The sequence below is a fragment of the Fusarium keratoplasticum genome, chromosome 4 (assembly GCF_025433545.1).
Source record: "Fusarium keratoplasticum isolate Fu6.1 chromosome 4, whole genome shotgun sequence".
NCBI classification, from domain to species: Eukaryota; Fungi; Ascomycota; class Sordariomycetes; order Hypocreales; family Nectriaceae; genus Fusarium; species Fusarium keratoplasticum.
The window spans coordinates 1066177-1077813 of record NC_070532.1 but is presented as its reverse complement, the minus strand read 5'-3'; the positions used below and the strand labels follow the sequence as shown (position 1 = coordinate 1077813).

Below are 11637 nucleotides of genomic sequence, written 5' to 3'. Positions count from 1 at the left end.
CTTCCAAGAAATTCGTGTCAAATCGTGTCAATGATACAGAGCAAATTCTCTGACAGGTGCTCGCCATATCCCGTCAAAACACCGCATGTCGCAATCGAACATCCATTAGTTCACAGCCCCCTAGACAACGGCATCATCGATGCGATCAAACGTGTTGGTTCGCGACCACTGGAACACACCCCGACGCACAGCATCGGCGACAGCCTCTTCCTTCATGAGGTAGGTGGGGGCATGTGTGCGGCAAGCGGCAGCGTCGCAAGTGTTGTCGGTCCACCCGACGCGGAAGTCGTCTCCCCACCAGACTCGAAGCTCCTGGGAGACCCGAAGAGTAATCAGAACGGAGGAGAGATCAGTGTAGCCATCCAAGTCGATTCGGGTCAGCTCGTAGCCGCCCTCAGAGAAGGTAGGACAGGCAGGGACTTGCTTGATCTCAGACCAGGCAATGGATTCTTCGCTCGAGGTAGTGGCGTTCCAGCGGTAAGCCGAGATCTCGAATTCGCACCACTTCTCATTGCCTTGAGCGTCGCAGCCAAAGCTCGCACCAAAGAAGTCAAATCGGAAACAAGGGCTAGGGGCATGAGGTCCCATACCAATCTGAGCGACGTCTCCGGAGCCGGTGGTTGTGGTGTTGGACAGGGCAGGTGGAACAAACTCTACGAGCTGGCCGCCAGAGGAAGGAATATAGGGTTGGGGCTGTTCTGAAGTTGGGGGCGCGATCAAGAAGCCTGAAGAAAACCAGATGTTCTCTTGAGGGTTGAAAAGGGGACCAGCCTTGGAGTTGTCGAACTAGATCGAGTCAGCGATGCATGTAGTAGGGGCAAGGGTTAGACTTACATCAATGGTGGTGTTTCCAATGCTCAAACCGGTCGCACAGATAGAGGTTGAACTGGCGTCAGAGCTTGCAGTGGAAGTTGAGGCAGGCGAAACCTCTGAGGTGGTCGAGTTGGACCAGACTGATGCTTCCTGGCGGCGAATGTGTCTCTTCCCCACAGTGATTGTGGCAAGTGTGGTGAGGGGGAAGTTGAGAGTGTAAGAAGTGGTCTTCTCCACGACGACATTGGTCCATGTACTGGTCTGTAGAGTAACAGGGGGCGACGACAAAGGCCAGAGGGTGAACTCGCTGGGGGCGGGACTGCCCAGCGTGTTGTAAGGAGCTAGAGGATCAGATCCACCACTCGAGAAAACAGGGCCACCAGTAGAATCAACAACAGAGGTAACAGTCCAAGTTAGTGTACCTGTGACGGTGCCAATAACAGAATCACCTTGAGCATCGGCACTGCTATCGGCGACGAGACCAGACATGGACTGATCGTAAATGATGGCGCCGTAGCTGTCAATACTGGGGCTGCCTGTGACGAGGGGGCCCAAGTCGACAGAAGTGACAACAGGTCCAAAGGGGGGCAGTGATGAAACGCCTGAAATAGCTCCTTGCGGGGCACTTGTTGATACGCCAAGAGCAGATGAATCGCCAAAGATGACTGTCTGGACAGTCAAAGTAGGCTTCCCGTCGGGTCCGATGATGATAGCCGTAGTGAGTGAGGCAAACGTTCCGGCAGAGTCATCAGAAGAATCAGGCTGGGGAACACCAGTCACAGAGGGCAGCCCAGGGTTGGTTCCAGTGGGCTCCGTTCCGGTAGGGATTACCAGAGTCGAGTCGATGATAGTTGGAAGACCGTCGGTTCCCAGGACAGTGTAGGTGATGCAGGTAGTGATGCCAGCTTGACCGTTGGGGTTGCTCCCAGATGGAAGGCCTGGAGAGGCAGTGATCTGGCCGGGAACGCCTGTGGGCAAGCCTGGTGGAAAATCATCGGAGACGAAAGAAGGGTTACCAGGAACTCCTGAAGGCAAGCCAGATGAAAAGGCGTCTGAGGTAAGGGCAGGGTTTCCTGGTTGCGTGTCAATGGCCCCGGGGATTACCCAAGTCGAGTCGACTACTGTTGGAAGGCCATCTGGTCCAATCATGGTGTAACTGGTGCAAGTCGTGATGCCTCCACCTGTGACAACCCCAGAACCAGCAGACCCAGATGAGGAGAGGCCGGGAAGACCGCTGGCTTGGCCGTTGGCAGATGAAGTGATGCCGTTTGGAAGTGCGTCCGAAGCCTCAGAAGGAGCCTCAGGGCTACCAATGACGGCAGATCCGGTGACCAGAGGTCCAGGTATGACCAAGGTAGAGACGACAACGGTCGGGATTCCATCAGAACCAATGACTGTGAAACTGGCGTGTGTAGTGATAGGAGTTGCACCATCCAAGTCAGATGCAGTGGGAAGACCAGTGGGGAGACCGGTTGGGAGACCAGTTGGGATACCTGCAGGGCCAGCAGTTGGGAAACCGGGGAGAGAGGCTCCTGTAGAGATCGGGCCATGCTTAGAGTCTCCAGAGCCAGGAGTGTCGGCGGGAACAATCCAAGTGGAGTGAACTACAGTTGGAAGGTCATCAGTGCCAATGAGTGTGAAGCTTGTGCAAGTTGTTGCGACCAAACTGCCTGAATCATCCTGAGGAGATCCAGGGACATGGAATGAGCCGGTAGGAATGCTGCCAACATCGAAGGGAATGCCTGAAAGAGATCCCTGTGGAAGACCAGAGACTGGAAGTTGCGAAGAAGCTTCAGCGACAGGGCCAGTGGAAGGGATCACCCAGGTGGATTCGACAACGGTTGGAAGGCCATCAGCGCCAGTAGTGGTAAAGGTCGCGCAAGTTGTGACGCCTGGTCTAGATCCATCACCGGGGAGGGGGGCGCCTGGAGCACCTGGAGCAGGGAATGGAATGCCACTGGGGAGGACTTGATCACTACCCTGAGATCCTGAGCCACCTGGGATACCAGGCGCAGAAGGGAGAGGGAATGGGACGGCAGAGATGCCACTGGGAAGACCTTGGCCTTGTGGAAAGCCTGTGAACGAAGGAGGCTGGGCTTGACCAGGAGCTGTGCCATCGCCGCCGCGAACAACAGTGGGTAGTCCATCCTGCCCGGTGATGGTGAGCCAAGGAGTGGAAGGCTGAGGTGAACCAGGAGCATTGATAACAGTGGGACGTCCATCTTGTCCGGTGACAGTAAGCCAGGGTGTCGAGGGCTGAGGCTGTCCTGGGGCGGTAGCTTGGCCACCACTGATAACAGTAGGCAGTCCATTCTGACCAGTGATTGTAAGCCAGGGGGTAGAAGGCTGGTTTGGGCCTGGGGAATCGATCACGGTGGGAAGTCCATCTTGTCCAGTGACAGTGAGCCAAGGTGTATGAGGTTCGGCTTGGCGTGGGACAGTCTCATCTCCGCTGCTGACCACAGTTGGTAGTCCGTCCTGGCCCGTAACGGTAACCCAAGGTGTAGATGGTCGAGCTTGGTCTGTAGGGGTGCCGTGTCCGCCACTGATCACGGTAGGCAGTCCGTCTTGCCCAGTGATAGTGAGCCATGGTGCATGAGGTTCACTCTGACCAGGGACAGTGTCATCTCCACCAGTGATCACGGTCGGGAGTCCGTCCTGGCCAGTGATGGTGAGCCAAGGGGTAGAAGGTTGAGGTGAGCCGGGGGCATTGATAACAGTGGGCAGTCCATCTTGTCCTGTGACAGTGATCCAAGGTGATCTGGGTTGACCAGCATTGTCACCGCCACCAACTGTTGTGAGCCATGGGGAGCTGCCGCCTGGGCCTTGTGGGCCGGCTTGGGTGGTGACTGGAAGGCTGTCACTTGCTTCCTGAACAGGGCCTTGGGAGGGGTTTTGTTGTTGACTTTCAGGGAAACCTCCAGGGCCTGAAGATCCGGGTATCTGGAAAGGAGTAGGTACAGGTCCCAGTGTACTGGAGCCAGGCCAGCTGGGGAAGTCTCCAGAAGAACCGCCGGGGGCAGGCTCGGAGTACTTGGGAGCGGGGTTGGAGCCAGGGAAGGGGGAAGAGAAGAGTGAGTGTGTGCCATCGTTCGAGTTGCTGCCAACACCAGAGTCGACACCATCGTTGGCGCTATTGCCCAAACCCGAATCAGTGCCATCGTCAGAGCTGTTGCCAAGATCACCAGAATCGGCACCATCATTGGAGCCACCGAGACCCGAGTCAGAGCCGTGGTCAGAGCCAACGTCGCCACCTGAGCCAGTACCAGTGTTAGGGTTGATGTTGCCAGTGTCGCCACCAGGAGCACTGCCGTCGCCAGAGCCAGGAGTGTTGCTATCGCCGGATCCGGGAGCATCGTCATTGCCAGAGCCAGGACCCCAGAGATCAACAGTCAGGGTTGTGAAAGGGGAGACAACTGGGCTCACACCTGTGGCGGAGAATCGAGGAGGCTTTGTGGGGAAGGGCGCTGGGACACCAGTCTGTTGAGGACCAGCACGACCAGGAGCAGGAAAGCCAGATCCACCATGAGGACCTGTGGGGATAACAGTAACAACAACAGTCTTGGTGGTCAAGGGGCAAGTAGGAAGGCTCGATGCACCGATGACAGGAGAACCGGGGGCGTTGGGGGCGTTCTGGGGAAGATGAGGAATGCCGTTGGGAGATCCGGGGGGGAAGACCACAGAGCTAGCGCCAGGAACACCACCAGGGACACCACCAGGGACACCACCAGGGACACCACCAGGGACACCACCAGGAACGACTACAGGGCCGGTGCCGGGGACATTGGCAGGAAAACCGCCGGGAGAACTGCCGGGAGCGGAGCCAGGTCCGGATCCAGGAAAGGTACCAGGAGCACCACCTGGGATGTTGGGAGGAAGACCTCCGGGGGCAGTGGGAGGGAAGTTTGGATCATGTCCGCCAGGGAAGGAGCCAGGAGACCCTGGGGCGTTGCCGGGAAAGGGCGCACTGCCTGGAGCTCCGTTGGGATTGCCAGGAGGAATGCCACCAGATCCGTCTCCTGGGCTGCCACCAGGGCTGTCGTTGGGAGCAGTTCTGTCTGAGGTTAGTGGTGATTGATGGAGAGGGAAGGTGTTTGACCCACGCGTAGTCGACCGTCTGAGCGCCAGAATGGCCCAGGAGGCCAGAGGCCAAGATGAGCCCGAGAGATGCGGAGATGCGCATCGTGGGCGAGGTGCTTCAGCGAGATGCGAGTTCGCAAAGGGATGAAGGATGCGGATGAAGATCGGTGGTGAAGAATGAAGGGCAGTCAAGTGACAACTGGCACGTGAAGAAGTGAGGCAACGAAGAGGAGATAGCCTCGAAAAAGGATGGAGGGAACGAGAGGACAAGAAGGTGAGTGCTTCTCGAGGGAGAGGATGGTCGAGGATGAAGAGAGAAGATGGCGAAGAGAAGAGAGGATGAAGAGGAGAAGAAAAGATTTGTGGGCGAGCTGTGGGAGGAGGAGGTTATATGCCCTGCTCAGTCCAGGAAGGAGAGCTCCTTCCCTCTCAACAAACCCGGCTGGACAGCGTGACGCGTCGAAGCGTGGGACGTGAGAGCGACTGCGCAGTTGAGGAAGGCACGAAGGGAAGGAGCACAGCGCACTGGCAGTCAACTGGCAGCCATCGCCGATCGGCGGTGCGCAAAATCAAGAGCATGCGGATGACGAGAACATCAGAGATTGGTTAGTGATTAATTACTGCAATGATTATTATTCCTACTTGTTGGAATCACTGTATCCCTTTAACACACCTTTCATCGACTGTCATCAATACTATGGCCGGCAGTCGACTGAGGCTCTGCTGCAGTCATGGCCAGGGGCGCTCGGAACGTGCCGAAGCATTCGAGCCCGCTCCTTCCTTCTCCTGGGGCGAAACCTCTGCCTTCAGCGTGCTGCGCTGCACAGATCACCCAACACATGAGCGCTCCTTCCTTGACAGATGAAGAGGCACCTCTTTGGCGCCCCAACAGATCAGACGCGTGCCACGGCTGGTTTCAGCTCCGTTGCCGAATTACCCGTCTGAGGAAGGTGCCTCCCCCTCAGCTGGCTAGGTCGACCAGCCTCGCGATCGAGGTTGGTGAGAGTGGACAGAGGCGGGACAGAGGCGAGAGGGGACGGAGGTGACAGCATGATGAGGATGCCAGAGTCCGTTTGTGATTGATGATTCTCCGCGTGAGGTCGAGTTGTGATGGAGTCATGATCTTGATCACTGTATTAACAGTCTCCAGCGAATTATACAAGATCGTCCGTGTAGGCAGGCGGCGCAGATGAATCAGTATCCTCGCGCCTCACGGGGCCATTATCAGCAGGTCTCCTGTCCTCATCCTCGATTCGTGCAGCCCACATGGCAGCTCCAGACGTAGTCGTCAGGAGAAAGAAGAGCGACAGGACGGGGATCAGCTCGAGGATCATGGCCACGGTGCCGAACCAGATATACTCCCAGGCGCGGTCCCTCAGCGCCTTCTTCTGCTCAACCTTGGAGTAGCCCTTGATCTGGAACCAGCGGTAGTGGGCGAGCTTGCCCAGTCTTGTGCCTGTGATGATGATAAAGGCAGGAGTGCCGACAAAGGGGACGAGGTTGAGAGGCAGGAAGACGATGAGCTCGACGATCTGGATGATGCTCCATGGCGTGTAGATGGCGGGACTTGTGGGCTTTCCGAGCATTCTGACTGCGGTGGGCGCATCCACGAAGAGGATTCGCTGGGGTGCGACAAGATCCTTGTACGACAACTTGATGAGGGTCGCCTGGGGCATGTTAGAATGGGCAAGCAATACAGATTGGGAAGGACTTACATCAAATACATCAACTCGGCATTCGTCCACAAAGAAACCCTCGAATAGACCCTGAATGATGATCAAACCCTCGCCCAGAACCAGTACCACAGCGTTGATCCATGCTCCCCAGCCATGGAAGATGGCCAAGAAGGCATACTGGGGCAAAAAGGTAAATGTGAAGAGAAGGAGGTAAACCAAGAACGAAATTATCGACAATGGAAAGATTCTGCCGACAAGAAGCGGCCAGAACTCCTGGTTGCGACAAAAGAACCAGATGCCTCGGAGAGGGTAAGACGCGGCAATGCCGGCTCGCTTGAGATAGGTCAAAGGTCGGTGCACCGGACGAGACAGGGCCTCTATCCGAGCCGAGTAGAGGCTCTCAGAGGAGCCGTTGGGAGGCATTTTGGGTTCACCTAGTCGCTACGTTGAAAAGGACACTACTGATGAAGGCATCACCATTTGGGCTTACTGACGCCACGAGTCTGACAGTTGTTGTTGATGAATGACGTAACTGGGCGGAAAATTTGCCTGGCCGATCCGACGGCACGTGTGTGCGCGTGCGACAGTACAGTTTCGTGCGCGTTTCCGGGTCTGACCATGCAAAAGGGAAAAGAAGTTGACAAAGTTCGTGATCTCGCTAATAAACAAAAAGAAGCCAATCATCCAGTTAGGGGCGCCAAAAAGAAAAAGAAAAAGAAAAGAGCCAATTGTTCTCAATCATTTATAGGAAAAGCCCGATGCGGGGGTCGAACCCGCAACCTTGAGATCGCGTACTCAATACCACTTTGTGGTAGTCTAAGAGTCTCACGCTCTACCGATTGAGCTAACCGGGCGTGGCTCTGATTGGTGGCTTCCGAAGTCGCAGAACGCCTACTGGAACCCGGGGAGAGTGACAGTCGCTGTGGTTGGTGATGGTGAAGCCTCAAGCTGGGGATGCTGGCCTTTCGCAAGGATGCTATAGATAGAACTAGATCTACTGATTCTCATTCGTTCTTGTAGTTGCGACCGGCTTGAAGATGCCGATATCTGCGGGGTTGCGTGGTGTACGCCCTTGGGATGTCAAGAGTGACGGAATGGCTCAGGAGATCGCCCTGGCCTTTATCAACTCAGACGACTCCTCACTTTGCAAACTCGCTACCTCCACCAGTTTCTACAGTTTTCCTGAGATCAAGAATTAGCCAAAGTAAGGATATCACCGCCAAGAGACCTTAGCTCGAATACTAACGGATCCAGCACACCATGAATGTCTCTTGTCAGTGCGGCGCTATTCAGATGACGGCTTCGCGCCCCGAGCCCATCGACGTCTACTGCTGCCACTGCCTCGAATGTCAGAAGCAGTCCGCTTCGGCTTTTGGCACGTCAGCCATCTTCCCTGCCGAAGGCATGTGGCCGCTCCCCGACGAGGTCCGGTCCCGCCTCGGCCTCTGGACACGTCCCGCCGATTCGGGCAACACGGTCGAGTGTTACTTTTGCAAGACTTGCGGTGTGAGGGTTATCCATCGGAGCATCTTGCCTGATGGAAACCCCAAGCCCACGCTGAGTGTCAAGGGTGGGTTGGTGGAGGGGTTGAAGTGGGATGCGCCGAAGCATATTTTTACTCGGACTGCTCGAGTGCCTTTTCCTGAGGGAAGCGATCCTGGATCTCCAACGTCTCACCCAGGTATGAAGAAGGATTAGATGTTGGTCTGGACAGTGTTTTGTATGGAAGCGTGTTGGTGGAGTTGGGGCAGCGTGTTAGTGGAGTTGGCTGAGCGTGGCAATGAAGACAATGTTCGTGTGATGTGCAAAATGAGATGTAGTCGAGATTGAATCAAGATTTGTCTCTCTTTAATGATCTTCCAAGATAAGATATGCGAATCGACAAACAAGACCCTTGCTGACGGCCCGTGGTGGAGCCATCGGGATTGCGGCGCCCGTCGGAGCTATGACAACGCCATAAACCCGATCCCGTGGGGTCATTTCCGACCGAAATCCAGCATCGCCGCTCCGGGCCCCACAGCCGGGGTGACGATGCCCTCAGATTTCGCTATTGTTAGGCAGAATGATTAGAATGCCTTCATCAGATGCTCAGCCTCATGGCCGATCCCAAGATCAATATATAAGGAGTTTACGGACTCCTCGATTGAACCTGAATCACACAACCAGCAAACAGCAAACAGCTTCTACATCACACTCAATCGCCTTGATCAACGACTTCAACAACACCTAATTCAATCAGCTCGTCCATCAGCCCTCAACGAAGCTGCTCACCAATTTTCAACACACTCAATCGCCAAAATGTCCGTCCGATCGCAAATGTTTCCCCCCTCTCCCACCTTCACCGAGACTTCACTCCCGTCGCTCTCCTCCAGGGTATACATCATCACAGGCGCGACATCCGGTGTCGGCCTTGAGCTAGCCAAGATCCTCTACTCGAGCTCCGCGACTGTCTATATTGCCGCACGAACTTCTTCCAGAATCGCATCAGCCATCCAATCAATCCAGTCAGAATTTCCTGATTCGACAGGTCGCCTGGAGTCACTATCCGTCGATCTATCCAACCTCAGGACCATCGCTCCCGCGGCATCAGAGTTTCTAGGCAAAGAGTCTAGACTTGATGGTTTGGTGCTCAACGCCGGTGTCATGACTCCTCCTGAGGGTAGCAAGACACAGAACGGACATGAACTGCAGATGGGAACCAACTGCCTAGGCGGCTATCTTCTCATGCGCTCACTCGAGGGAATACTAGTGAGCACTGCCAAGATTGCGCAGAAAGGAACGGTTCGAGTCGTTTGGCTTGCCAGCACGCTCCAGATTGGTACACCAAAGGGTGGCATCATCTGGGACGAGACCGAGACGGCGCCTAAGGTTGTGGGCAACCAGATGGAGAACTACATGATGAGCAAGGTCGGCAACGTGTTTCTGGCACATGAGACAGCCAAGAGACTTGGAAGAGAAGGAATTGTATCTGTGGTGAGTTTGTCTTGGTTCTATGATGATGCAAATGACTGACAGTAGGCAGTCGGTCAACCCAGGGTTTATGAAGACAGAACTTCAGCGCCATATGCCAGGACCAGTCTCGTTCATGATGGTAAGTGCATTGCCCATTTACACGCGAATTATCTAACAGTTAACAGGGCCTCGTTTTCAAGGGCGCTAAATTCGGAGCGTACAGCGAATTGTTTGGGCTTCTGTCGCCTGACGTCACCAGCGACAGGAACGGGGCCTTTATCGTGCCCTGGGGACGATTCGGGTGTCTTCCCGAGGATATCAAGCAGGCAGTCAAGAGCAAGGATCAGGGCGGAACGGGAACTTCTGAGATGTTTGTGGAGTGGTGCGAGAGGGAGACTCGGGGTTTCAGGTCGTAAGTGGTATTGTTTGTGAAATTGTAGCGAATCTCATCCGGGTATCATTAAGGTATCATAATCTAATTCTCAACGCCGTCCGATGAAAAACCATGGTTCAATCCTTTCGGGCAATCTGCGTGATTTCCATATCCACCACGACCGGGCGATGATCTGAGATGAAGATGCCGTCATCATATCTCGTGTTGAGGACAGCAAACGACTTGAAGCTGATGTCCATCGGATCCCTCACAAACATATGGTCGAGCTCCATATCATCCGACCCATCGATGGTAAAGCCCGTGTATGTCTTTTGATGGCCAAAGCGCTTGTTGGACGGCACCTCGTACTTGAGGTCGTACAACTGGGTGGCCAAGAGGTTATACGCCGGGCTGTCGGGTGTGGCGTTGAGATCGCCAGCGATGAAGACGGGAAGACTCTCGCGCTTGTGCGAAGACCAGCGGTCGGCCAGGTCGACGATCATTGCTGCTGAATGCTCTTGGGACTTTTTGCCCTCCCAGTCGAAGTGAGTGCACATGTAGACGACGCGAGCGCCCGTGTGAATGTGACGGAAGCGACCGACAGTAACGACTCGGGGAAGCTCAGCATCCCATCCTATCGAGCCAGCCTTGTCGGGTGTCCTACTGAGCCAATATGTCTTTGTCTGCTCCAGATTCCAGATAGAGCGACGATAAAAGATGGGCGACAGTTCGCCTTTTTTGGCGCCATCCCTGCGACCGCCGCCTATCAAGGCCCAGTCATCGCCAAGGTCGTCCATAAGATCCATCGCTTGAGGGTATGTCACCTCCTGCATGCAAACCAGAGAGTCTGGACGTCCGGCGAGTTCGTAGTTGAGCTGGGCCGCCATGAGCGGTCGGCGAATGGGCCACAGCTCCTCTCCATCTTCGGCCTTGCTGGGCTTGACGTTGTATCGGATATTGTAAGTCATGAGGCGTAAATTAGTGGTGCGCTGATAGGGAACAGCGGCGACGGTGGCAGCAGCGCCAACGAGGAGCCAGAGGAGCTTCATGGTGATTGTTGTGTGGCGTGAGCGATGGTGACGATGTGCCTTTGTGTGTTGGCGCAGACCGCGTTATAGAGACACGGTCGCGATGACAGTCATGGTCTCTGTTTAGATGCTGCGCAGAGAAAGGTTATTATTTTGCGGCGGGATTGCGTCTGCATTTACGTTAATTACGCCTGCATCTCCGCTGGCTCAAGGTTCCATCAGATCAGATGGTGGGACGAAAGGAATCGCCCCCCCAACACAAGGTTCCGGCCAATTACACGGCGACCTCAAACTGAAGCCTTGAGCTGCTTCTTCTCCTTGGCCTGGTCCTTGGCACATGCTAACGAAACATGGTCTGGGTCAAATGCTGCTGCAATGGCTGGCCTATTCGGGTCTAGATGGCTTCTTAGAACCCAGACTATTGGGCCAGTGTTTGGGTGTGCGTCGCCAGACACGTGTGAGGCTTGACGGCGTCTACGTAATGCACCACGAGTCCATCGGATGAAGCCTTTGATGCATTCATTACGGTTTTCGCGATGCCGAATTCCAGGCTGGCGTGCATACTTTATATGTATGTATGCATGTCTCGCAAAAACAACGTCCATCTATCGCAACACTTCTTCTCGAAGCAGCAGCAGCAATACGAGTTCACCTCGCAATTCAATAACCAACGCCAAGGCTATGCACTTAGACTAAATCGACTTGATTGGTCCAT

General features: G+C 55.0%; 5 protein-coding genes across 5 annotated transcripts; 2 read left to right on the top strand and 3 right to left on the bottom strand.

Annotated features, from left to right (window-relative positions):
• Nucleotides 1-120: 120 nt before the first annotated feature.
• On the bottom strand, nt 121-4996 carry NCS57_00543300 (uncharacterized protein; the record flags this gene model as incomplete). The annotated part of the gene is made up of 3 exons (XM_053055352.1): nt 121-786; nt 835-4867; nt 4917-4996. The coding sequence occupies 3 exons, from the start codon at nt 4994-4996 to the stop codon at nt 121-123; spliced, it is 4779 nt and encodes a 1592-aa protein (XP_052914307.1).
• A 1051-nt stretch (nt 4997-6047) lies between these two features.
• Nucleotides 6048-6992, bottom strand: NCS57_00543200 (uncharacterized protein; the record flags this gene model as incomplete). The annotated part of the gene is made up of 2 exons (XM_053055351.1): nt 6048-6560; nt 6609-6992. The coding sequence occupies 2 exons, from the start codon at nt 6990-6992 to the stop codon at nt 6048-6050; spliced, it is 897 nt and encodes a 298-aa protein (XP_052914306.1).
• An 837-nt stretch (nt 6993-7829) lies between these two features.
• On the top strand, nt 7830-8267 carry NCS57_00543100 (CENP-V/GFA domain-containing protein; the record flags this gene model as incomplete). The annotated part of the gene is made up of 1 exon (XM_053055350.1): nt 7830-8267. The coding sequence occupies one exon, from the start codon at nt 7830-7832 to the stop codon at nt 8265-8267; it is 438 nt and encodes a 145-aa protein (XP_052914305.1).
• A 600-nt stretch (nt 8268-8867) lies between these two features.
• On the top strand, nt 8868-9937 carry NCS57_00543000 (uncharacterized protein; the record flags this gene model as incomplete). The annotated part of the gene is made up of 3 exons (XM_053055349.1): nt 8868-9542; nt 9592-9660; nt 9707-9937. 3 exons carry the CDS (start codon nt 8868-8870, stop codon nt 9935-9937), a joined length of 975 nt encoding a protein of 324 aa, XP_052914304.1.
• Nucleotides 9938-10031: 94 nt separating this feature from the next.
• On the bottom strand, nt 10032-10943 carry NCS57_00542900 (Endo/exonuclease/phosphatase domain-containing protein; the record flags this gene model as incomplete). Its single annotated transcript, XM_053055348.1, has 1 exon — nt 10032-10943. One exon carries the CDS (start codon nt 10941-10943, stop codon nt 10032-10034), a length of 912 nt encoding a protein of 303 aa, XP_052914303.1.
• Between the last annotated feature and the right edge of the window lie 694 nt (nt 10944-11637).